The sequence below is a fragment of the Microplitis mediator genome, chromosome 5, assembly GCF_029852145.1.
Source record: "Microplitis mediator isolate UGA2020A chromosome 5, iyMicMedi2.1, whole genome shotgun sequence".
Taxonomy (NCBI): Eukaryota; Metazoa; Arthropoda; class Insecta; order Hymenoptera; family Braconidae; genus Microplitis; species Microplitis mediator.
In genome coordinates this window covers 2,379,306-2,404,119 of record NC_079973.1, presented here as the reverse complement: position 1 = coordinate 2,404,119, position 24,814 = coordinate 2,379,306, and the positions used below count along the sequence as shown (strand labels likewise).

The window sequence follows — 24,814 nt, the reverse complement described above, 5'->3', positions numbered from 1 at the left end:
CGTATCACTATTTTTTTTTTCTTATCAATATTTTGTTTTTTACTTAAAAGCTACAAGGCAAGACTAAACTATAATAATAATAAAACAACACGACTTATGAAGAGATAAGTGAAATAAATTAAAAAAAGAAAAAGGTTTTGGCCATCAACACAAGTCCAATGACATGTATTTAGGCCGCGAAGTCTTTAAATATTTTTTTTCACAAGTGTATAAGATAAACACCTGTACATTTGTTAATCAAAAACACTTATGAAATTAGTCTATCAATATTTAAAATATTATATCTAAAGATATGTCAAGGCAGAATGATACTCAAGTTAACCAACGATTAAAAACTTTTAGATTTTTTTTAAAACGATGAATTGAAAAAAAAAATATTTAAAAAAATCCCGCCAATAGTTTTTAAAATTTTCTACACATGCATATTTTTATTTTTTAATTTTTTAAAAAAATTTATTTGTTAAAAAAAAAATCTAAAAATTTTTGAATGTCTGGTAACTTCGGGATCAAGGCAGATATTTAAAAAAAATATCTTATTATTTAACATTAAATCTCACGGATTTTGAATTGTTGTCTTGTAAAAAAGGGCATGCGCGGAATGATTTGTTTGGTGATGAAATTATTTTATCATCAGTTTTTTTAGATTGATTTTGATGATCATTTTCATGGTCGTTTTTACTTTGGTTTACGGAAGTAACAGAGTTTTCAATGACAGTACTGATGGAACTTTCAATATTTGTACTATCACTGGTCTTGTGTGATGAATTTAACGTTTCTCTCAAAGCAGATACAACATTACGGACTTTATCTAGTGATTTGGTGACCTCGCCACTGGTCTCCCGACTCTCGTACTGGTGACACAACTTTCCGAGGGTCTTAGCAGCGACTTCTATCTGTAAAAGACACGCATCCATATCGTCGTATCTTCTTTGCACGACCGAGTCCGTTGTTTTGTCTATCGTGCCGTCTAAAAACGAGCCATTCATCGACAATTGATGTAAACTTTCATTTAATTGCTTTTTAACTGGAGTAAGATTAACAGATATGCGGCTAGTGTCCAAAGAATCTTCAGGCATTTCACTTTCATCGAACATTTCCCAGCTAGTACCGTCATTATCAATTAATTCTTTTATTGTATCTTCGTTGTCGAAATCACGAAGTCGTCTTACCCAGTCTAGAAAGTTTTCCGGTTGCCACAGAGTCTCTAACATACGATCACGATCTCTAATTCTTATGACTGGCTGCAGTCCTTTCTCTGAAATCACGCGTGACTGCGAAAATTCCTGAAAAAAAAATTATTAATATTACAGCGAAAAAAAAAATAAATAAAATGATGAAAAAAAAAAAATGGTTAAGATCAAGAAAAAAAAAAAAACGGGCTCGTCCGGGATTTGAACCCGGGACCTCTCGCACCCTAAGCGAGAATCATGCCCCTAGACCAACGAGCCGAGTTGTGGAGTGAAAATCGAAGGACACACTAGAGTCGTGGATTGATTGAATGAATAAAACATCACACAGTACAAAATTTTCGGAGTGAATATGATTTAAATCCAGAGTGAATTCGGAGGGAATGTAGAGCGGATGACTTTTTATTTATTTAGTCCTCCCGGAGTGAAATTCACTTCAAAAGGAAGTTCATTGTTATATTGAAACTCCGGTTTGGAGTAAAATTGACTTCTAAAAGAAGTCACACGAATTTTAGGACTTTTGAACCCCTCCCCCCTCCTTGTCACAGGTTGTCACATTTTTATGACCCCCCTCCTGATGTGACGTCACACATTTTTTAAATTTATGCATGAATTTAAAATAATCGAGAGAAAACAGCTATTTGAGTGTCTCACTTGCATTACAACGCCACTCTAGAAGTTAAATGACGTTACATGAGAGATAATCTAATAGCGAGAATGCTAAATTATTAATAAATATAGATCAAGTTCGTAAATTCTTAAAGTTTTTTATTCGCATCTGAACTTCGCGTTTTAGTATTTTAAATTTTAACAGGTGACGTCATAAAACTATTGACCCCCCAAGCCCCTTGTCACACTATGTCACATTTTGGTGATACCCCCCCTCCCCATTAAAGTGTGACGTAATTTATGTATGACCCCTAATATCAAAACTCTGAATCGGAGTGAATGCGAATTGAAATAAAATCCAGATCACTCCGAATTCACTACTGATTTTTGCACGGAAGTGCATTACTCTCAACATGTCAAAGTCAAGCAATTTTTTATAGTATACTTACATAATTAATACCAATATCACGACAACGCTGAGTAGCTTCTCTAACTAAAAGTTGCATTTCGTGTAACGTAATACCGCCTTCTGCGATAACTTCATTGCTAGCAGCGATAGTCAGCGCAATTTCAGCATCAGCGGTCGCTTCGTTTAAAATTTTTTCCAGCTCTTGCAAGAAATTTGACTCATAAGGCTCGACATTTATCATCGACTCTTTAACTTCCCGTGTTTTATTTTCCTGTATTTGGTACGTAAGCATTTCCTTCTCGACCTCCAACTGCCGCTTCTTTTTGTTAACTTCTTCCAAAGCGAGTTTCTGTTGCTCCAACGTCATCCCGAGCATTTTAATCTCACGCTCGTATGACGTTTTCTGGGATCCTAACTGCATTTCAACTTCTTTCTTTGCATTTTCCAGTTCTTTTACCGCTTTGCGCTTCGATTCTTCCAGCTCAGCTCTCAATCTAGTGTAAAATTATTTGTAATTAATTATAAACGACAAATTACATTTTTCACTCGTTAATCGCAAAAAAATGTCTTACTTTTCCTCTTGTATTGCCAGTATTTCTTGATGCGCATATTCATAATCAATGGGTTGGCCGTTAGCTTGTGCGTTTGAATTCTCGTCATTTGAATTGCAAACTTTGAAGTAATGATTGCCGCCTATGACTAAACGGTCTCCATGCTTCAAGCAAACTTTGTCGCACACCAGCTGTAAGCAAATAAACAACCGTTACAATTCATTCGCAGCGTGAGTTAATGTATGCAATCAAAGATACTCCGATTATATAAATTACCTGTCCATTAACATAAGTATCGCCATTAGACTCCGGCATCAAACTTAAAATCCCCTTGTTATTTTCAATTGTACTAAAAAAAATATTCAAATTTATATTAAATTGAATTACTCATTGAGAGTAAGGATTATTATTAATGTTAAATAGCTAATTGCCAGTGTAATTGAGAGTGATTCACGCGACAGTCATGATAAAAAATATTAAATCAGGATTAATCACCATGCTATTAAAAAAATGAACGAGCGAATAAACAAAAATGAGAAAGGAAAAAATGTTTGTGTGAGCGTGCAGTGGCAAATGTCTCTCCTCGTCTTTGATGACTAACCAGTGAAATGGAGCAACTAGTGGTCCATCCAGGACAATGTCCATGGAATCAATCTGCTTGCCCTGCCGTCCAATACGCACTTTTCCCGCGGGAATAAGATACAGCAGCGTACCGGACAGCATAGGATCTGCTGCAAGATTGACCAAACAAGGAGTTGATTTTATTTCCTTGTAGTCTAATTCAATGGCTATTCCACAGTGTCGTAGATAATTTATTTCAGATTTTTTACGTTCTTCAGCTTCCTGTAATTTCTCTTTCCATGACCTAAAATTAATTCCGCGGACAATTAAGTTTCTACAATCCCATTTCTCCGTACACTCCATAAGTTTAGTCCCTTGTGAGAACTTCTTCCTTGCATTAAAACAGTAAAAAATTTTTAAAATATCTTACTTTTGATTGGAAGCGAGCTGCTCTTCCGTGCGCTTCAATTGGTCCCTCAGTTGCTGAATTTCCAGTTGTTTTTTCTGTATCTCTAAATTATCATTACCCGAGTCCCCATTTTCTATTAGTCTCCGCGGTCCTAATTGGCGCTCATAATTTTCTCTAACGCCACGCAGTCTTAGTACTTCGGCTTTAAGCTCTCTGGAAATAAAAAACAATAAAATAGGATAAAAAATTCTTCCGTAATCCGACAGCAAACAGACTTTCATCTGATAACTGTTTGTTTATATTTGCCATACAATAAATGGATTTTCTTTGTCTTAACTTGCCTTATCAGTTTGTCATGCGGATCTTCGTTAATCCGTACGCGGTTTACAATAGATCTAGCTTGACATGCATAGCGAAGGGTCGCTAATGTTTCTTCCAAATGTGTGCTGCTGGGAGAAACGGTAGCCAGCATTGCCGTTTTAGAATTACCCCCAAGGCTCTCCTATAAATAACACAAATATATAATTATATACTTGTTTATTTCTACAAATACCCACTTATTCAATTGAAATAAAACCCAATTAACAATTAATCGTAATTTTTTATCATTTGATAGCCGTAATAAACGACTGTAAAATTATTGGGAACGCGAGTACTGATAATTTAATTATCAATACTCAAAATGTCCATTCCGTAGTAGTGATATCTATATATACATTTTAAAAAATACATTCCATGGTACAAAAAAAATTGTTTTGCTAAAAAAATCTGCTATCGCATCAGTAAAGGAAACGATGGCTCGTTATCAACTTTACCTTGACTAATCAGATAATAAAACTGAAAAAAAAAGATAAATAAATAAATAACATGAACTTGTGGTTTAATAGAATTAAACATATCATGTATCAGAACTACGTAGTAAATATAATATGTAGTAAGGAAATATATTTTATATGTAAGCGCAATTGGAAAATTGAGGGTCTTATTTATAAAAAATATCTCATGTTGTCTGACGTGCGTACGTTTATACGGTCACGTATACCAGGGCTACGGTCTAAACCGGATAATGCAGGCCCAGACGTAACAGGTTCGGTCTTTTACAATGTGTGGGTAGAAAAGTATATATATATTAATGTATATGCAAGAGGAGGCAAAGGGAGAGACGTCAATTCAGCATTGGATGCACGTAGGTTGTGGTAAGTATCTACACTCTGAAACTCTGAACAACAAGAGCTGAACGAGGGGTAGGGTGTAGATTTTTCAGTGGGGGAACACTAACGTGGGATCACAAGTAAACATTCATGCGCGTCGACCACGCCGTAGTTCAAAGCTAAACACCGATGCATTAAGTTCTTCTATCACGTAAAAGTTTAAACTATTACTCCATTCTGTTATACGTTCAAAAAAGATTTCTGTTATTTGCACCGTGATTTGTAACTCCATACCTGAAATAAATAAACAGAACATTACTTTTTAAATTTAAAAAGGTTTATTTTTGCGGTGGTTTTTTATACCGAGTTCTTACGGTGTGAGATGACCTAGAGTTCATTGAGACATTAATTTATTGAGCTGCACCAGAGAATGAAAATAATTATTCTCAGCTGAGTTAATAATAAAAAATAATAGCAGATCACAATAATAAAATATAAAAAATGGATCTTGTTTATATGCCTGAAGTGATGACCTACGGATCATTCAGGGCGCCAGTCTATCGGGACTATGAGCAACCATGGAACAAAAACTATTTCCAATATGGTATGTTTATGTTTTTTTATTTATTATTTACTTCATTAAAATTTATATTTAAATTTGAATATTGTTGATTATTTATAGAGTTCGAAGATCAGTTTTAAAACCGCGTATCGCGTGCCGGTAGTATGTTTAGATGATGTATTTTTAACATCATCACGAGAGTTTTTAATAGCATGTGCATAATAATAATAATCCACGACATCAAATCGCGGATTAAAAACTCCGCCTTTATTTAAATAGTTTATTTAATTCATTTTATTTAAATAAAGACGTAGTTTTTAAAAATGATGACGGCAGCGTACGTAAGCAGGTGAAAGTACTTAGATCAGCTACAGGCTTTTTATAAGCAGGAATGAAAACGATAAAATAAATTATTAGTTTTACATAATATTATATTTTAAAAATAAGTCGCCTGATTATTGATCCAAATAATTTTTTTTAATTACTCATTTTTTTGATAATTAACTGATAGGATTTTTCGAGGTAAAAAGTAGGCCAGACTTAAATTGCGACGTAACCAATCTTGTGTTGATACACTCTAGTTTGTCCTCACCTTGTTGATCGCACTGACATATAATATTCAACCACGCATTTTATTTTTACAAGGACATTAAATACTGATGCATGTTTGCTCAAATTTATTACTAGACTAGATGAAAAATATGTTTTTTTAAAATTTGTTTACTTTTACACGTGTTAATTACCGTACAAAATAATAACAATGGATTGTTGATAAGAATATGCGACAGTTTCAATGAATTTTATCAAGTTTTGCTATTTTTTTTTTTTTTCTTATCAAAACTGTCAATTTTTGTTAAATAAATAGACGTCAAACGTTGGAGACTAATAACCTTAGCATAGATAATTTTAAAAAATAATTATTAATTAATATAATTTAATTGATAAGATTATTTTTGTTATTGGTTAAGATCAGTAACTAGATATGCTAATATTCTGATACTAAATAAAGATGACAATCGTGGCCGCGTATTAATTGTTAATTATTGTTGATTATTATGTCAAAGTTCAAGTTTTATTATTGAATGATGTAAAGAAATATCGTTATCAACATAAATAAGGAACCGGTTGTTATTTCCTGTCGCTTAGGGGGAATGCTCAAGTTTTATTGACAGCATTATTTACTGCGCAGTTGTAATTTTAAATTTATTTAAACGGCTGTTTGTTTGTTTTCTATTCAAGGCAAATCCGCGTCAACTACAATGACAAGACACCAACAAGAGCTTTTCCAACAACAAATACGAGCGAACTCTAAAAAGGAGCACTGCCATTTGTGCAAGGAGAGCAAGAGAAGATCTCTTGGTGCCTACATAAAGGGCAAGAGCAGATCTATTTCATGTAATGAAATTCATGAAGAGGAAGAAGAAGAGGAGGCTGTTGATAATGCCAAGAGTGACAATAAAACCCAGTCATCTGCGACATTAACTTGCAAGCCGACAGTTAAAAATAATGAGAAAACTGCCACTAACTTATAAATTACATGTTTTATATTACTTTAGTTGTAATTATTTTTAAGTTTTTTTAAAGAGATATACGTAAGATTATTTTTATATAATTGTTAATTATTTTTACATAATTAACAAAACGTTGGGGTAAAAAACCGAGTTATCAATAATTTGGTAATAAATAAATTTAAACGAATACTGTAATTTATAGAGCGGGACTTTTTTTGCGTAAATATAAATAATGTTAAAGTATTTGTTTATAAATATTTTTTAACAAAAAAAAATCACGTTAATTCCGGAAAAATTACAGTTTTAAATATAAGTGCCTCTGCTTTGAAATTGTAAAAATCACACGATTTCTAAGACGTAGTAATTATATGATACTGAAGTTAGCAGACGTGTAATAATTTTTGGATTTTTTTTTCGACGATAAAAAATTTTAAAAAAATTATTTGAAAAAATTGCACCTGTAGTTTTTTAAATTTCCTACATGTGCATATTTTTATATTATTTTTTTGCAGTTGATTTATTGAAAAACGAAAATTCAAAAATTTTTAAATGTCTGCTAACTTCAGGATCATAGGAATTATTACAGTTTTATTCAGTCCCTTTTCAATTAAAAATTCAATAAAAACTGGAAAATTTGATATCCATAATTTTAATTACTTTATTACGAGAAGTAGTTTCAATTATTGCGTGCGAACTTCAAGTATTTGAAGTTTTTTTTTCGAGGGTCTTGTTTTTGAACTCAACTGTAATTTTTCTGCTCTTTTTTCCGTGTAAATTTTTAAACTGAAAATAAAATTTGAAAGCCAAAAAGGCGGGTAATTTAAATTTACTTTAGCTTTTGAAATTTTTAGCAGTAAAATAAGTCCCCGAATCGAAGGGTAATAAAAATTTGAATTTTTTAAGCGCGAAATTATTGATGACTTAATTAGGACTTAATATTTTTTACTAAAATAATTTAAAATTATAGTCATATATTATGAAAGCTTAATAAAACATTGAGTATTTTTGTCACGATATTGTTTTGAATGATAATAAGTTGAGTACACAATTTAAATTAATACATTTAGTTTGATTTGATATGAAAAAAAATATTTTTATTATAAATATTTGTCATTTGAATAAATTCGAGTAAATAAGACAAGGTTCGATTAAAAATAGTTACGATAATTAGCTCACGTGAGTTTTGATTATAAATAAATATATAAACTATATGATTATGATGTCTAGGAATAAGTTAATCAATATTATTGTTTACTAAACTAAACGTGTTTACTTTCGGTGTTTGATAAATATTTTTTTTTACTCATATGATTTGATAGATTATTTTTTGACAGATTGAGACGCATAGAATCCGAACCTTGTTGACTGTCGAGACATTTAGCAAAAAATTTAAAAAATAAACTGGAGAAAAAATTAATTTGTATAAGAAATACGGTAGTAAAATTAATTAATATGATATTTAATTAATTAAAAATAAATGTAATTGAAAAATCTTTTGATAAAGAAGATAAAGAATAAGACTAACAATGAAAAAAAAATAAACAATTGATATTGGGTCGTAAATTTTGAATAAATTAAATTTCAAAATTGAAAATTTAATTTTATAAAATACTTGGAATAAAACATGTATGGTAATTGTGCCGTAAATATATGAGAAAGATTTCGTAAATCCCATATATAATATTTGCCAAAAGTGTATTCACCTTATATTTTTTTTAAGAAATAAAGACTGACGGCTGTTAGACTTTGAAAATAAAATTATTTACTTTATCTGTTATCTATTAATCGAATATTAAATAGATTTACTAGTTGGTTAAGAAAAAAAATCGTTATTACAATAATTATAATAAGTTATTAGTGTACGATTAATTATAAATTACATGAGTAATAAAAAAATTTACGTACAGTTGTACAAATATGAATTCTTACAAGCAATAAAAATTAATAGAAAATAATTTTTATCTTTTTTTTACTATCCCTTTTTTTTTTTATAATTTGAAAAAAATGATACTGTACTTAGCAGACGTCTCATAATTTTAGGATTTTTTTTAAAAAGATAAATAATAAAAAAAATAATATTTGAAAAAATTGCACTTGTAGTTTTTTAAATTTTCTACATGTGCATATTTTTTTTTGTTTTTTTTTAATTGATTTGTTAAAAAAAGACCGGGAATTGTTGATTGTCTCAAGATCATAATTTAGCCAGCGTTTAATTATTTTTGGATTTTTTTCCAAAAGATGAATTATAAAAAAAAAATATTTGAAAAAATTGCACTTATAGTTTTTTAAATTTTCTACATGTGCATATTTTTAGATTTTTTTTTTTAGTCATTGATTTGTTAAAAAAAAAATACCAAAAATTTTTAACTCAACTTCATAATCAAAAAATGACGTCAGCGCTTCTATTGGCGCCATTTTATATTTTTAAAATGCGTCATTTTGTGCACACGGCACTAATCTAACGGATGCTAATGATTTTAAGAAATATATTTGTTTTTATTTTAAATAATTTATATAAATAAAAAAAAATAAAATAATAGATGAAGTCAGTAGTTAATTCTACAGATATAGAAAAAACAAATATAAAAATAAATTTTTATAGTGGATATATAATTTTGGAGAATGTAAAAACAAGATTATAAATTACGCGGCAATTGGTGCCGTGTGCAAAGCTACGGGTCGTGTGCAATTTGTATAAAGCCACAATTGACGACTGAGATGCCAGTGGTTCCTGTTACTTTATCAGAGAACAAACATTTTATCGATTACAGAGTGCGGTTGATAATATAGAAAGTCTAAGAATATTCTAGAGTCAGCGGAAAAAAACTATTTTCAATTTAAATTAAAATTTTAAATTATTTTTTGATCAACAATGGGCTGGGATATGTTCAAACGTAACAAAAATGATAAAAAAAAAGATCAAGGTAAGCCGAAGTATTAAAATTTCAAGTTTTTGTAAAGAAGGTCAATTGTCAGCTATTTTTATCAGCCCATTAATCTTTTTTGGTTTTATTTTTTGTAGATCAGCAGAAAAATAAAAAAGAAAGGACCAGGTGCCGATGTGAAGAGCTGGGAAAAAAATGTCAATGTCAAAGCAATTGCGGCTGCAGATGTGGAACTAAACGTGTATATATTCGTCCGCCGATGTTCAATTACTTCACCGACACGATGCATTAACTTGTACATTTAAGAATAAAAAGAGAAAGTTTTTTATATCGATGACGAATACCCGTGGCCATACGGATTTCGACATCGATTAAAATGCGCAACTACTGAGTATTATAATTAAATATTTTTATAACTAAGTATTATTTCTTTTATTTAATTAAAAAAAAATATTATATGAATTTGTAATGAATAATTTATAAATAAATAAATAAAATTAAAAAAAAAAATCTTACCTTCAATAGCCAGGTCAATACCGACTCTCGATACGGCACAAATCCACGCTTCCGGTTGCTAGTATTTTCGGCAAGTGATGCAATTACTTTTCCTAAGATCAATAATGATTTATTTATTGATACTCCTTCCTGTAATTAATTAATTAGTTAATTAATAGAATAAAATTAATTTACTTATTGCCAAGTGCTGAGATAAAGTAGATAAATAATTTACCCTCAGTCTATCACCGCTGGCACAAGTTTGACTCAATCGCTCACTCCCAGCAAGATCCACAAGATTTATTTTACTACGACGACTAGATTCAGCAGATCTGGAAACACTCGAGGACTCGGATTTCTGTCCCTGGGTCATTATAATACTAAATATACTGTGTGATCTTGAACTCTTTTCGTTCATCCCCGTGGCAGCGGTAGCTCTCTGTGAGTTGCCAACTTTGAGCCACGTCTGCAGATCTTCGTAGCTCTGAACGGTGTGCTGACTTAGATCCACGACGTAGGGTCCAAACACCGGGTGCTCGCGGACTTTTAAAGGCGCGCGTTTATTCCCATTGTTTGTAGAATTGGTCGCCAGAAGATCATGGATCTTTTCATTGTAAATTTCAAAGTAACTGATCTCTATGCTCGGTGCATAGTTTTTGTTACGAGCAGCCAGTGAAAATAATTCGTAACAAAATCTTGGAATTATTCCCGCGTCTTCTGATGGTTCCAGATCATTAGAGAGAGTTGATTCGCCCATCATACTGTAGCTCTTTCCTGATCCAGTCTGTCCGTAGGCAAACAGACAGACGTTGTAGCCCTCAAAGGCATTTTGTACTAGTGGTGATACCATGCTATTAAACACAGTCTCTTGACTGGCATGATTTGTCCTCGCGGTATTTGCATATGACACAAAACAGTGGTCATATACAAATGTGTGCTGCGATGCGTCGCAATCAACTGTCACATTTGTGCCTCTTACTTTGACAATTGACATTACTTTCGGATCACTTAATTCTCTGTAATAAATTATTCATCATTAGTATTTTAATTAATTTAAGTCAATATGGAAAATAATAATAATTATATCTAGTCATTCATTCCAAGAGGACGTCGGATTTTTTTTTTCGCCAATCGTTTGGTAGAATTGTTTTAGAGCTAAAGATTTTAAAAAAATTTGAAAACTTAAAGGGCGCATGACAAATTATATTCCCTTTGCTTTCAAAATTTGTTTTTTAATTTTGAACTTTCCCTGGACTTTCCTCAACGCTTTTAATATTTCATACGCACTACAGTATTTTGCCAATGGGTAAAAATCATCATAACTATTTATTGTCGTTAGACGGTTTGCTGTCAACTGATCCCAACAATTTAACACCACGATAAGTGATCCCTACAAATTGATCCCACCAACATCTGACCCTATGGGCATTCAGTTGAAAATGATAATAATGAAAGTTACGAAAATCTTAATGAAACTGATGAATTAGAAGATCAGTTTTCAGTTGGACCAGTTGTCAGTTGGATCTAGTCTGTGGGATCAATTGTCTGCGGAATCAATTGTCAGGGATCAGTGTAATGGAACCTCGTTAGACAGATTGTAGTTTTAAACTTTGAACTTTAAAACAAGTCTTCAAAATGATTTGCAATAAAAAAACTCAGACGTCCTTTGGTCGAATAAAAATATGTCGTTTTGGAATCAGTAATATAGACTTACTTGGAATTCATTGGTCTAACTCTAATACCAACAGTTAAATTACTAGTCTCTCCTTCATAAAGTGTGGGTTCATCAGTAGCAACATCACTTTTACCACGTGGTGTTTCAAATTGCACAGAACCAAAACAATCTGGCGTTGATTGCATCAATGAATGTTCACTAATATACTTTTTGCTAGGTGTCCTGAATGGCGTGCCATCAGTTTTCATACTCGGCGGTTTACCCGTACAAAAATGTGTAACCGGAGACTTTTCAGTCGGCATATGATAACCCCGTGACTTAGGAGTCTTCAGTTTGTCATCAGACGAGGCCTTTTTCAACTTTTCCTGCTTCAGTGCCATCGCTGACTTGGATCTGCTCAACGCAGGGCTGCTATTAATTCTTCCTTGTGATGATAAATCAGTCTTCTTAGGTGTCACTGTCTCAACTGACGTTGACTTCTTTTTATTAAGCTTTGATTTGTCCATCGCTATTTTGTCCAGCTCCTGGCTGCTCTTACCACTAAAAATTTAAATATAATTTATTTCCCATCAATAAAATAAGTAAATAAGTAAATTAAATGTATCAGTAGAAGTGTCCAAGCCAAGTGCAGATTTAAAAATAAAACAAAATGTTATGATAGATGACAGCAAACTTACTGTAGCATTTTTGCTGGCGGATTATTTTCTTTGTTGAAAAAAATAGGATAGGTCGAAAAAATAGCATTGCAAGACCCGTAATTTTTTTTATCCGCCATTATAAAAGTTCGTGATTAATCAATAAGCACTTAGTTAATTAAAATGCGATTTAAAAACCATGCAAAATATTTAAAAATAAAACAAAACGCCTTAGGTCCAATGTTTAACCTTAATCTGAGGCGGCCAAGTTTAAACAGCTTCCGAGACGAGGTCTACGTTCTCAATAAATATTTAAAACGTAAAAACTCTCGTCCGAATAAATAACATTATTAATTTTACCAACAAAAATAATTAATTATCGTGCAAAGATGTACTTCTGTATACTTGGCGGGAATAATTTTTCATTAGACACCATCACAGGACAATTTTCTACCAAAAACTCGTTAAAATATTGAAAATACAAATGTTTTGTTTATACCGAGGAGGATGATGATGATTGGCTGGAATTTTCGTTCATGTTGATGATGGCGGCACTGACATGTTCTTTGACATTAAAAATCTAAACTAACCAACAACTGACGCCTACGAGGCGAAATTGTAAAATATTTATAATTGGTTGAAATTTTTCAGAAATAGACACATCGAAATAAATAAAAATAATTATTTGTGGCGTTGGGGCTGAGTTTCATTGGCTGGTGATCACTGTCCACGTTTAACTTCGTGGATTAAAAATAATAGTTCGGTAGTTCGTGATGTTTCAATACGGATTTGTGATATAAAGTCTAGAAAAATAAAAAAAAAAAGATAATCAACTGAGCAACAATTAAATAAATGACAAGTAGATTGATATTGAGAATTTAAATTATATATTTTTTAAGAAGTGACAATGAAAACTCTACCGAAGAGTGATCAAGATGCTTGGTGGTGGAGTAAAAATTCTTTCTGGACAAAATTAGCTCTAGGTTTATTTGTATTAATTATTTTACTGGACTTTCCTTTAATGTGCCAAGGACAGCATCATCATCACCACGATCATGATCATCATCACCACGATCATGATCATCATGACCATGATCATGATCATGATCACCATCATCATGAACCAGCGAGTTTTAAATATTCACAGCAAGCTAATGCGCAGTTTAAACCTCCAGCACATGATCATCATCACCATCACCATCATGACCACAAACATGAAGATCCTAAACCAGCAACTGGTACAGAACCAGGTGAGAGCGTTATGCTGAATGCTATTGGATCAACTTTGTTGATATCAGCGGCTCCATTTGTTGTACTGTTCTTTGTTCCTCTGGATAACAGCAAAGAAAAGGAGTCATTGTTAAAAATTCTGCTGAGTTTTGCATCTGGTGGTCTTCTGGGTGATGCATTTTTACATTTAATTCCTCATGCGTTGACACCACACTCGCATTCAGATCATGAGCACGATCATTCTCACGATCATGCTCATGAACATGAGCATGAACATGAACATGGTCATGGTCACAGCCATGGCAATGGAATGGCAGTTGGTCTCTGTGTGCTGCTGGGTATCATAATGTTTTTGGTGGTAGAAAAAAGTATAAGATTAATAAAAGGCGGACATTCTCATTCGCACTCTCCCGCGGTTGACGCCACTGCTAAAAAGGACAAGAAAAAAGACGATGATGCTGATGAAAAGACAAGCGATCAAGCAGATGATGGCGACATTAAAATCGCTGGTTATCTTAATTTAGCTGCTGACTTCCTGCACAATTTTACTGATGGTCTAGCAATCGGTGCCAGTTATTTAGCTGGAAAAAATATAGGACACATCACCACGCTGACTATTTTACTACACGAAGTACCTCATGAAATAGGGGACTTTGCTATTCTTGTACAAAGTGGTTGCAGTAAAAAGAAAGTAAATATAATTTTTAAATAATCATGACAATGATCATCAGCAGTATTTTTAATTTGTCTTTGATTTCAGGCGATGATGCTCCAATTAATAACAGCCTTGGGCGCTTTATGCGGTACTTATGTGTCTTTATTAGCTGAAGGAATGGGTAAATATCAATACATTAATTATTTACCATTAACATGTTGAGTAAATATTTTTATTTTAAATATTTGTCTTTCAGGAGACGTAGCGACTGCTTGGATTCTTCCATTTACAGCTGGCGGATTTATTTATATCGCAACGGTGTCAGTAATACCCGAATTATTAATTGACACTAAATTCTGGCAATCAGTCAAGGAGATAATCGCTCTTTTATTAGGTGTCTATATGATGGTATTAATTGCTGCATATGAATAAATTACGCATTAAGCGATTAATATTTCAGCCTAAAAAAAATGTAAACATTCCAAATCCTTTAAATTTAAATACTTTAATTTACAATATAAGTTACAAGTAATGATGACTAATGACACTTACAGCTCATTATAATTACGTACATATTTACAAATTAAAGACTGCTCAGGTTTATATTTTTTATATCAATATGAAAATTTTTTACAGTAACAGAATTACTTAAAAAATTCTCTTCCTGTAATAAATTAACGTCAACTTGTGTTACAGTCTGTACAAAATAGTTTATAAATTAAATTAATTAATTTGTCTTGTTGATTTATAATTAATTTATTATCTATTCAAACATTTTTTGACTTCCGCTAAACATAAATTCGCCTGATCGCGGCACTCTTGGTCTTCATATTTTTTCGCGCGTTTCAATCCTTCGAAACACGCGACTTTAGCTTCATTGTACAGAGATTTTTTGATATAAACGTTACCCAAATTAACATAAATTGAGCTCAGTTCTGGACAATCTGGTAATTTGGTACCTGGAAATAAAAGTTTTAATTTATGTCAATAGTTTTAGTTATTTAAATGAATGTTTCAATAGAGATAAAATTAATCAAAATCATTGTTTGATAATAATTTGTATGAAAAGCTGATTAGATAACAACCTGTTTCAATAGCATCACTCAAATATCCCAGAGCACGATCATGCTGTCCTAAAAGACAGCACACAGTACCTAGATCATTCAACAATATGACCGTTTGTTCGTGATTTTTGCCATAAATCTCCGTACACAACTGATAAGACTTCTGGTAATTCTCCAATGCTTCGCTCAGACGTGACTCAGACAAAAGCATATTTGCATACCAATCGCGACTCATTGCCCACAGTACTAAGATATCTTCGTCAGTTGGATTTTTAATCGCGTGCTCTTCGATTTTTTCGATACAAAATTTATATCCTTCCTCAGCTGTTCTATTTAAGTGATTAATTTATAAAATTAAACTTGCAAATTTATTTAATCAGTAAGAATTTGAATTTGAAATACTTATTGTCTCCTGCTCGTTGGTAAAGATTCGCCACCTTCAGACTTATGTGGATAATCTTGGTGTCGTTCTCCTCAGTACCAGTGGACAGCAGTCTCTGCATCACGGTCTTGAAAAGATCAATTGATTTTTGAATCTCGCCGACTTGGAAAGCCAAATTAGCCATCACGTCGTACACGTAAGTGACACCCTCGTAGTGATTTATCGTCTGGGCTTGACGGAGTGCCACGTGTAACATTTGCTCAGCTTTTTTGTATTCCTCCTTCTAAAAGTTAACGAAAATTAAACCAGACATAAATAATCAATAAGCTGACGTGATAGTTTTTATAACTTATTAACCTGAATTAGAAGTATTGATCTTTTTATAGTCATTATTAATTCCGGTTCTACTTCCTCGTCATCTTTGCTGCCGAAGTTGAAACCAAACAAACCTACACCTCCAATAACGTAATTCCATTTGCTCCTCCGAAATTTGAATTTTTCCTGATTAGTCCTCAAGCTCAAACTCTTAAAACGACTGGTAGTTTGTTTCAAATTGTCAAAGTGAACTACTCGCCTAAATAAACTCGTCGCTCTCAAAAATCTCATGGACATTTTTACGGACTTTTATCTCCAATAGTTTATCTAAAAAAAATATTTAAAATCAGGTAAATATCTACACTACAAATAGATTAAAATTTAATATATATATTATTATTACTATATATTTAATAAATACCTGCGCTGATACCCAGAACTCTTACATAAATATTTTATAACCCATATTCGGTTTGTCTAGAAAAAAAAAACATAATTTTATTTTATTATCAGGGCCGTGATAATAGTGGGAGTATATACATTTAAATATATATGACTAAATGTTGACAATTGACAATTTTTAAATTTTTCAATAAATAAATAAAATGCGCTTTATAATTTAAAAATTAGCGCGCGAATTTTTAAATCCCATTTTAATTAATTAATTTATTTATTTAAAATTCATAAATTTTTCATGCTTGCTACTCATTAAATATATATCGTAAATATGACAATAAAATAAATACAAACCAGGTGTAACAAAGAAAATATATAATAATAAAAATATGAAACTGAGTGCGTGTCTGCAGTAACTGTCAGTGAGAATTCTCATAAACTCGATAACAAGTAAAGTAACAATTCATAAGTTGATGCAATTCGTGTCTTGATATATATAGATATTTATAAACATATATATTATTATTATATACAAATAGTACTTGTGTTATTCCCTACCACAAGTTTTACGATCGATGTCAGTGGATTCGTGCTTATCCACAATAATACTCGTACCTGACTGGCTACTGTACTGTCAGGGTCCCCTTGACCTCTACCTGTTTCTCCACCATCCGTAGTCTCTGTACATACAGATACAGTATTGTCAGTAGTCGGTAGTCAGTACTCAGTATTTTATTGTTCCCCATCCCACACCTAAAACTCGCGTTCTGATGTCGCGATCACAAGACCTTAGACATTTAATATCTACCAGGTATGTTGTGATATAACATTCAAATCATATTTTTTATTACATTTAATTGCGTTATAAATTTTCCACATAAATTTAAAAATAATTAATTATTCAAGTGAAAGTGAAAATTCAAATTTTAAACTTTTGCGCGAACTGGTTTTTAAAATTTAAATTACTGATAATTGTTGACTTTTCTTTTAGTGTCTTGTCTGCTGGAGTAATGAATTTTTTAGTGGGTAAATAAATTTTTAAATTACGGTTTTTGTCATATGTGGGCACTCCCTGTTTTTATTTACATATGTGCACGCGATTCGCGAAAGATGGCGGATTTTATAAAATATTCAAAACGTGTTAACTATTTTGTTATTGTTTATTAACTTACAGTTTAGTTTTAAGTGATTTATTGTCATGTTAATAACTGGGTTCTTTTTTATATTCGTAGGTGTTGGCTGGTGAAAGTATGACGAGAGTTTTTTTAGAAGGTTGCAGCAGCGTGAGAAACATTCCTCTTTGACACAGCAAAGTTGGACGTTATATTTAAAATATTTAAAATCTTATATTGGATTTACGACAAATTTCAAAATGAGTTCACCAAAGTCTAAAGATACGACTGACGATGCTGGGATCACTGATATGGCAGCTAAAACCAAGAACTGGGTCCAATTTGAGGAAGAACCAGCTCCTAAATTATCGGAAGACACTACAGTACCTGCTACTATTAAACCTGAGACAGTAACAGTCAGCATTGATAAGATTGTCAAGGAATCTGAAGAAAAAGATATCGCTGTTCCCTCGGCTAGTATTCCTACCGGCGTTCCTGGTAATTCAAATAAAAAAAACGAGTACAGCGGAGCTGTGATAGCAACCGAATCCGTCCAAATAAATTTAGATAGATCAGGACTGAGCAGGTCGATGTCCAATGAAAGTCCTGAAGCAAACGTACCGTCAGATGTTAAGGTTTCAGACCCCAAGAGTGCGTCTCTGAAGACCATCGACCTTCGAGACACTTCCAATGGTCGGAGCGCTAATGTAAATAATGTTATCAACACACCGATCGGGAACATAAGACGAGGATTTGCAAACGGTGACACTATCGTGACATTACTGCCGGTTAACACGCGGTGGCCTTGGATTACGCCAGCGAAATTTCGCCCTGAACTAGTACCGGAAGAACTTATGGCTCAAGGTCTCACGGTAAAATCATAATTTTATTTTTTTATCACCACTGATTTAATTATCGGCTGATTTCTATGACTAATTATCTGATGACTCACTCACTTAATTAATAATATTTTTTTTTGTACAGTTAACAGTAGAAGATTACGTCCACGTGATGGAGTTGCTGGTCAACGATGTGCGTTTTAATATGTACAATATTTGCTACAAACGTATACTTGTGCTGTGGATTTTCACAGCTTTTATTATTCTTCTTGGTCTATTATTTTCTGGTCTCGCTGGACTGACGTTATTCGGCCTTGGGATTATGTGGTTGATATTAAATGCAGCAGCAATATTTTTATGTATGTTTATAAAGATAAAACTAAACCATAATTTAGAAAAATGTATGGCTCAAGTAAACAAACATTTATTACGTCACAAGATACTCGTTGGTTTGGATGACAGAGGAAAAATATCATGTCACAAAGTTAATTTATGCTTCATCTACTTCGACACGACAGACTGCGTAGTAAGTTTAATAATTATCATTATTTTATTATTCATATCCGATGATTATTATTTTACTTGATGACAAAAAATTTTAGAAAAAACTGCAAGAAGTCATCGAGAGAGAGGAGCGTGAGGGCAGAGTAATTGGAGGTGAGGAAACCAATGAAATGCAACGACGCAGACAAGAATTGCAACAACGAATGGACATTGATGATACCGATATCGTCATACAGGGCAGCACCACTACCAGGTTATCACGCAAGCAGGTATTTGATATTTTTATCTTTTGGCTGATCTGGGTCTCATTGTTTTATTTAATTATTCATTTATTTATTTATTACAATGGCTGTTTTTTTATAAAATTTATCATGTAAAACGCAATGTTAGGGTAAGAGCGAGCAAGTATTGTGTCGGTATATCCAACGATGGGGAAAGGATTACCTGAGACGTCGGTTAGACTGGACAGTCGACGAGGAAGGCGGTAATCCATCATCGCCACGTCATTTAGCCTCAGCTTTGTGTCCATGTCAGTATGTCGAGGAGTGGTTGCGCAATAAACCACGTGTGCAAGGCAGAGATTTTTGTCCTAGGTGGAGCAGCTTCCTGAGAGACAGAGGATTTTAGTGAACAAGCAAATGAAAGAGTTTTATTTTTAAAATATCACAAGAGAGCAGTACTTAATTTTTTATTATTTATTTTAACTGATAGTAGTAACTATTATATGACGTATAGGACTTCCAGTGAGAACATTCCAGTGTTCATTAATGACACGCTTGCTTTACTATTTAATTAGTCTGCAGGATCAGCTACTTTTTATATAAATTTTTACCTCCTAAATCTTAATTCTTTTCTTCATGTCTGATTTTTCTTGACTGATAAAAATTTCCTTATCGCTTGCGTTTTTTTAAAAATAATTAGTAGTAAATGTGTATGGCTTTAGTCGTTGAAACTGGTGACGGTGTGTGTTGGCAGGAGCGGGCGGAGTTGCTGTTACTGAGGTACGCCTCGCGTTGGACACGTCAATTAGTTCGGCACAGACTCGACCTGGTGGTAGACTCGCAGGAACGGAATAGAGCTTATGTGGGACCAGCAATTCCTCCGCGTCACTGCGTCTCCGCCCGCTGTCCTTGTCAGTTTATCGAGGATCATCTCAAATACAAACCCCGAGGCAAGTTAACTTTACGTCAAATATTTACTCTGCCCGATTTTGGTTTCAAATAAACAATCAGGACATTTTATTTTTTATTTCTACCAACTATTTTATTTAATTCATTTCTTACACTGCGCTACTCTGGTATAATTATTGTATATAGATTTTTTCTTTGAATGCTTTGACTCAAGACGTCACGATTCAATTTAACAAATAAGGCTGAAATATGCTTTTATTGTTAGTTCACTTATACCAATTAAAGTCTACGTCTGTACTTAATTTATATTTCTTGACTAAACAATCAAAGTCATGTATAAAGACAAGATAAATACATCACATATATCGCTTTAATTACTATTGTAATTAAGGGTTATTGTTAAAAACGGTCATACACTTTTTATTATTTTTAAATAATTGTTATTATTTTTAGTACGGGTACGGTGTTGGTATATTTTTTATTTAATTAACTACTAACATTATTATTATTATTTTACAAAATATTAGACAGCTATTGGCAACTATAAGGAGCTTCCAAAAAATGATACTGAATTTAGCCGACATCTAATAATTTTTTGATTTTTTTTAAAACGATAATTTACAAAAAAAAAAAAAAAATGTTTGGAAAAATTGCACCTATAGTTTTTAAAATTTTCTACATGTGCATTTTTTTTTATTTAATTAATTTGTTTAAAAAAAGACCGGGAATTGTTGATTGTCTCAAAATCATAATTGAGCCGGCGTTTAATCATTTTTGGATTTTTTTCCAAGCGGTAAATTATAAAAAAAAAATATTTGAAAAAATTGCACCTATAGCTTTTTAAATTTTCTACATGTGCACTTTTTTTTTTTTTATTAATTGATTTTTTAAAAAAAGACCGGAAATTGTTGATTGTCTCAGGATCATAATTTAGCCGGCGTTTAATTATTTTTGGATTTTTTTCCAAACGATAAATTGTTAAAAAAAAAATATTTCAAAAAATTGCACTTATAGTTTTTTTGATTTTCTATATGTGCATTTTTTTTTTTTTTAATTGATTGTTTAAAAAAAAAACGGAAATTGTTGATCGTCTCCGGATCATAATTGAGCCAGCGTTTAATTATTTTTTGATTTTTTTCAAGCGATAAATTATAAAAAAAAAAAATTTGAAAAAATTGCACCTATAGCTTTTTAAATTTTCTACATGTGCATTTTTTTTTTTTTTTTTTTAATTGATTGTTTTAAAAAAACCGGAAATTGTTGATTGTCTCAGGATCATCATTAAGCCAGCGTTTAATTATTTTTGGATTTTTTTCCAAACGATAAATTGTTAAAAAAAAAATATTTGAAAAAATTGCACTTATAGTTTTTTAAATTCTCTACATGTGCATTTTTTTAGATTTTTTTTTTGTAATTAATTAGTCAGAAAAAATTCAAATTGTCTGCTAACTTCAGGATCATTCCAAAAAAGCGTAACTTTTTTTTTTAGAATAAATTTGTCTTATTCCGTCCAAAAAATTTATTATCATTATAATTAATTGTAAAAAATTGTTGAAAAAATATCAATCAGATATTTTATATTTTATCTATGAAAAAAAAAATTATATATATCAAATTTACTATTATATTTATTGTAATAATAACAATAAATTTAAATGTCGCGTACTTTAATATGTAAAGATCAAAATAATTAAATATATATATATTTAATAAACAAAGTGATAAATAAATTTATGTTAGAGTCCATAAATATACATATACATATTCCTTTTGTACGTATAAATATAAATATATATAATATGTAGATTTGTTAGTTATATTATTAAATATAAATTAATTAATGACACATTTATTTTATTTCTATTTTATTATTAATAAATAAATAAATTTTTTAATATAAATTAAAATTTAAGAACTAATTCAGTAAACAGTAAACTAATCATGGGCAATTATTTGCACGCAGCCGGACAAGTGGAGAAAATATCTGTTCGATCACACAATCACGCTTTAAATACTTGAATAAATAAAACAAAAATTAATACATATAATAAATGTTATTAAATGCACAAAGGAGTGCGTAAGTATTAGACCATTATTTAAAATAATAATTAACGCTCAATCATTTTGGGAAGAGTGCGCAATGGTTAATCATAAATCATAACATTAATGATAATTAACGATTTGCTGATTTTTATTTATTAATTTGATTAATTTAATTTATTTTTCACCATACCTGCGTCTAAATTATGAATTCCTGCCCAGTTTAGAGGGTAGAAAGTCGGTCTTTTCTTTTGTGAGGAAACTAATGATAAAAATTGGCGCATGCGTCATTCTTTCGACAAACTGAAGCAAAAATTTAAACTTTTACGCACGAATATGGTGGAAAATTGGTTACACATCAAAGAGAAAGATAGGACGTCGCAATCTGCGTGTTTTGCACGCATGCGGGTTGGGATGTTCTAGTTTTCTTCCTAGGTGTGTAATTTACTAATATTTCTTTATGATACCAGCATCGAAACGAAGTTTCAGTGTCGCTACAGTCAGTAGAATCAAGCGAATTTCAGTCCAATACCGAATTTCATTCAGCGAGCAGAGACATTTAAATTTCGTCCCTTGGGAAGAAGCAAATAAAGTCTGCCCGCTGACTGAAGGCTTTTGCAATTTAAACTCTGATACTTGTAATTTATTTAATACACAGAAAAAAAGGATTTCTTGGCGAAAGAAATATTTTGCATCACAAATTGAAGACAAAAATTTTCTTAAGTCTAGAAAAAATTTCTTGCAGGAATTTTTTTATCGCCTCAAAAAATTTTTTCTTGCTCCAAGAAAATTTTTGTTTTCAATTTATAATGAAAAAAATTTATTGAGACAAGTAAAAATTTTCTTGGGGCGAGTAAAAATTTTTAGCGCCAAGAAATCCTTTTTTTTGTGTAGTAATTTCGGAGCATTAATTTTATTTACATAAATGACAGTTCTGACGGTGATTAAGTTTTATAAAAATTAGTGTCAATAATAAATAGTATTTAGAGTTTCTGCTTAATTATAAATTGCAAATGACAATTTACGCTTACGCTGATAGTTGATCACACCATTGGTCTTAAATTAACTGTTTCTGACTGGCTGCTGACACTGAAACTTTAAGTTCCAATGCAGGTGATCATGAAAAATCTAGTGTAACTCAGGATGAAAGACGATTTCACTGCGGCTGATGTTATCCAACTCCACCCTGGATGAAATCGTTTTGTTTCATCCCTCGTCACACAATATACTATTATTTCTAATGATTTATTTTGTTAAAACAATAACCGCATGAATTTTTCAGGCTATCCGCCAGGTTTTACATGGTGTGCTTACCTTAGCGATCCTGCTATTAGGTTTGACCCAACATACAGCCCAAGTCCGTAAAATAGAGTTTAATTATTTTTTACTTTAAATAATCGATGCCTCGCCTCTTATTTTAATTATTAAATTAAATTATTCATTTTTTAAACATTGTTAGCTGATATTTTGAAATGTAGTGTCATATATTATTAATTTTGTCGTACATTTAAATAATTACTTTAACGTATGCTTTGATGTTATTGTCAGAGTGTGAATGAACAGCCTTGTATGTTATAAAAAAAAACAAGACATATCGTATTATATTGTGTCGTACTACATACATAATACATTATTATAATTATAATTATTATTATTAATTGTTAAATGGTATTAACAGTTACTTTGTATCTGTCAATTGTGAAAAATATTGTGCCTTACATGTCTGATCAACAGTCTGGTGAACATTAATTTGATAATTTATTATTAATCCGTCCATATTGAATCTGTTTAATCATTCCAATCAAATTATGTGCAGTACAAATTGTGTAATTGTTAATAATATAAATAAATATGTATAAATATTTAAATTTTCGATTTATTTCTTAGTAACCAGTTTATTTTATCATGATGGTTTATTTTTCAGATGAATGTTAATTAATCGATGGAGAGACAGATGCAATCTCACTGATTCAATTACATAATAATTGGATTAATTAAATTTTCGATACTTTAGCTATCGATTAGATTTGCTCGATAAAAATCTAAATTACTGTGAGAACTATTTAGTTTTATCTAATATCTTATCTGGTCGATTTATTTCTTATCGATCGTTAACGATATTGATTACCGAAAATATTTAAAAGACTATTAGTAGTAATTACATTTAGGAGATTTTTTTTTTATTCGATTCCTGTTAAAAGTCAATTAATTATCGTAAATAATTTTTTATAATTTTGAACTAAAGAAAAAAAATTAGTCATGATAGCAATTAAAATTATCATTCGTCGACGATCTTTGGTTGAAACGAATTACTTGAGTAATTAATGCAAATAATTCCAATTAGATTTCAAATTATATCACATCAAATTTTTTATTTCATAAATTTTTTCATTTGATTTTTTAAATTCATAATAAGGATGTGAAAAATTTAGAAGATAAAAAAATAAATTCTACTTTTTATAGACAGAGAAAAAGAATTTCTTGGCGGAAGGAAAATTTTTTATTGC

At 31.4% G+C, this 24,814-nt stretch overlaps 5 protein-coding genes, 1 long non-coding RNA gene and 1 other non-coding gene across 13 annotated transcripts; 4 read left to right on the top strand and 3 right to left on the bottom strand.

Annotated features, from left to right (window-relative positions):
• Positions 1-449: 449 nt before the first annotated feature.
• Positions 450-13,114, bottom strand: LOC130667795 (kinesin-like protein KIF14). Its single transcript, XM_057469640.1, has 11 exons — positions 12,683-13,114; positions 12,045-12,545; positions 10,566-11,346; positions 10,352-10,480; positions 4,064-4,228; positions 3,748-3,935; positions 3,358-3,621; positions 3,033-3,105; positions 2,778-2,947; positions 2,246-2,699; positions 450-1,283 (listed from the first exon to the last, which is right to left on the bottom strand). Exons 1-11 carry the CDS (start codon positions 12,778-12,780, stop codon positions 537-539), a joined length of 3,570 nt encoding a protein of 1,189 aa, XP_057325623.1. The 5' UTR covers positions 12,781-13,114; the 3' UTR covers positions 450-536.
• Positions 1,377-1,448, bottom strand: Trnap-agg (transfer RNA proline (anticodon AGG)). The gene has a single exon. It is a non-coding gene; the product is annotated as a tRNA-Pro (tRNA).
• LOC130667793 (uncharacterized) lies at positions 5,021-8,905 on the top strand. Its single transcript, XM_057469638.1, has 2 exons — positions 5,021-5,481; positions 6,679-8,905. Exons 1-2 carry the CDS (start codon positions 5,379-5,381, stop codon positions 6,969-6,971), a joined length of 396 nt encoding a protein of 131 aa, XP_057325621.1. The 5' UTR covers positions 5,021-5,378; the 3' UTR covers positions 6,972-8,905.
• LOC130667796 (uncharacterized) lies at positions 9,405-10,345 on the top strand. Its single transcript, XR_008989891.1, has 2 exons — positions 9,405-9,874; positions 9,973-10,345. It is a non-coding gene; the product is annotated as an uncharacterized LOC130667796 (long non-coding RNA).
• A 106-nt stretch (positions 13,115-13,220) lies between the features above and the next one.
• LOC130667788 (protein catecholamines up) lies at positions 13,221-14,957 on the top strand. The gene is made up of 3 exons (XM_057469634.1): positions 13,221-14,561; positions 14,631-14,706; positions 14,782-14,957. The coding sequence occupies exons 1-3, from the start codon at positions 13,548-13,550 to the stop codon at positions 14,955-14,957; spliced, it is 1,266 nt and encodes a 421-aa protein (XP_057325617.1). The 5' UTR covers positions 13,221-13,547.
• Positions 14,958-15,284: 327 nt separating this feature from the next.
• On the bottom strand, positions 15,285-16,583 carry LOC130667789 (tetratricopeptide repeat protein 19 homolog, mitochondrial). Its single transcript, XM_057469635.1, has 4 exons — positions 16,329-16,583; positions 15,992-16,254; positions 15,611-15,918; positions 15,285-15,484 (listed from the first exon to the last, which is right to left on the bottom strand). The coding sequence occupies exons 1-4, from the start codon at positions 16,581-16,583 to the stop codon at positions 15,285-15,287; spliced, it is 1,026 nt and encodes a 341-aa protein (XP_057325618.1).
• LOC130667786 (transmembrane protein 268) lies at positions 16,029-24,175 on the top strand. Of its 7 annotated transcripts, XR_008989889.1 has the most exons (7): positions 17,355-17,493; positions 17,915-18,666; positions 18,779-19,159; positions 19,236-19,406; positions 20,113-20,308; positions 22,231-22,344; positions 23,590-24,175. XR_008989889.1 is itself a non-coding variant. In XM_057469629.1 (6 exons), exons 2-6 carry the CDS (start codon positions 18,055-18,057, stop codon positions 23,670-23,672), a joined length of 1,443 nt encoding a protein of 480 aa, XP_057325612.1. In that variant the 5' UTR covers positions 16,029-16,167; positions 17,915-18,054; the 3' UTR covers positions 23,673-24,175. The 7 variants fall into 7 exon arrangements, 6 of the variants coding, with proteins under 6 accessions (XP_057325612.1, XP_057325610.1, XP_057325609.1 ...); XM_057469629.1 differs by lacking the exons at positions 17,355-17,493; positions 22,231-22,344 and adding an exon at positions 16,029-16,167; XM_057469627.1 differs by lacking the exons at positions 17,355-17,493; positions 22,231-22,344 and adding an exon at positions 16,504-16,636.
• The last annotated feature ends 639 nt before the right edge of the window (positions 24,176-24,814 follow it).

Excerpts from the sequence above, each read along its gene's own strand:
- LOC130667786 (XM_057469629.1), top strand. The coding sequence starts at position 18,055 with ATGAGTTCACCAAAGTCTAAAGATACGACTGACGATGCTGGGATCACT. Across the intron at positions 19,407-20,112 it reads CCAGGTTATCACGCAAGCAG|GAGCGGGCGGAGTTGCTGTT; the intron begins GTATTTGATATT and ends GTGTGTTGGCAG. Across the intron at positions 20,309-23,589 it reads TCTCAAATACAAACCCCGAG|GCTATCCGCCAGGTTTTACA; the intron begins GCAAGTTAACTT and ends TGAATTTTTCAG.
- LOC130667793 (XM_057469638.1), top strand. The coding sequence starts at position 5,379 with ATGGATCTTGTTTATATGCCTGAAGTGATGACCTACGGATCATTCAGG. Across the intron at positions 5,482-6,678 it reads CAAAAACTATTTCCAATATG|GCAAATCCGCGTCAACTACA; the intron begins GTATGTTTATGT and ends TTTCTATTCAAG.
- LOC130667788 (XM_057469634.1), top strand. The coding sequence starts at position 13,548 with ATGAAAACTCTACCGAAGAGTGATCAAGATGCTTGGTGGTGGAGTAAA. Across the intron at positions 14,562-14,630 it reads GTGGTTGCAGTAAAAAGAAA|GCGATGATGCTCCAATTAAT; the intron begins GTAAATATAATT and ends CTTTGATTTCAG. Across the intron at positions 14,707-14,781 it reads TTTATTAGCTGAAGGAATGG|GAGACGTAGCGACTGCTTGG; the intron begins GTAAATATCAAT and ends TTTGTCTTTCAG.
- LOC130667795 (XM_057469640.1), bottom strand. The coding sequence starts at position 12,780 with ATGGCGGATAAAAAAAATTACGGGTCTTGCAATGCTATTTTTTCGACC. Across the intron at positions 11,347-12,044 it reads GTTAGACCAATGAATTCCAA|AGAATTAAGTGATCCGAAAG; the intron begins GTAAGTCTATAT and ends AATTTATTACAG. Across the intron at positions 4,229-10,351 it reads TATTGACCTGGCTATTGAAG|GAGAGCCTTGGGGGTAATTC; the intron begins GTAAGATTTTTT and ends TGTTATTTATAG.
- LOC130667789 (XM_057469635.1), bottom strand. The coding sequence starts at position 16,583 with ATGTCCATGAGATTTTTGAGAGCGACGAGTTTATTTAGGCGAGTAGTT. Across the intron at positions 16,255-16,328 it reads GATCAATACTTCTAATTCAG|AAGGAGGAATACAAAAAAGC; the intron begins GTTAATAAGTTA and ends GTTAACTTTTAG. Across the intron at positions 15,919-15,991 it reads CAACGAGCAGGAGACAATAA|AACAGCTGAGGAAGGATATA; the intron begins GTATTTCAAATT and ends TCACTTAAATAG.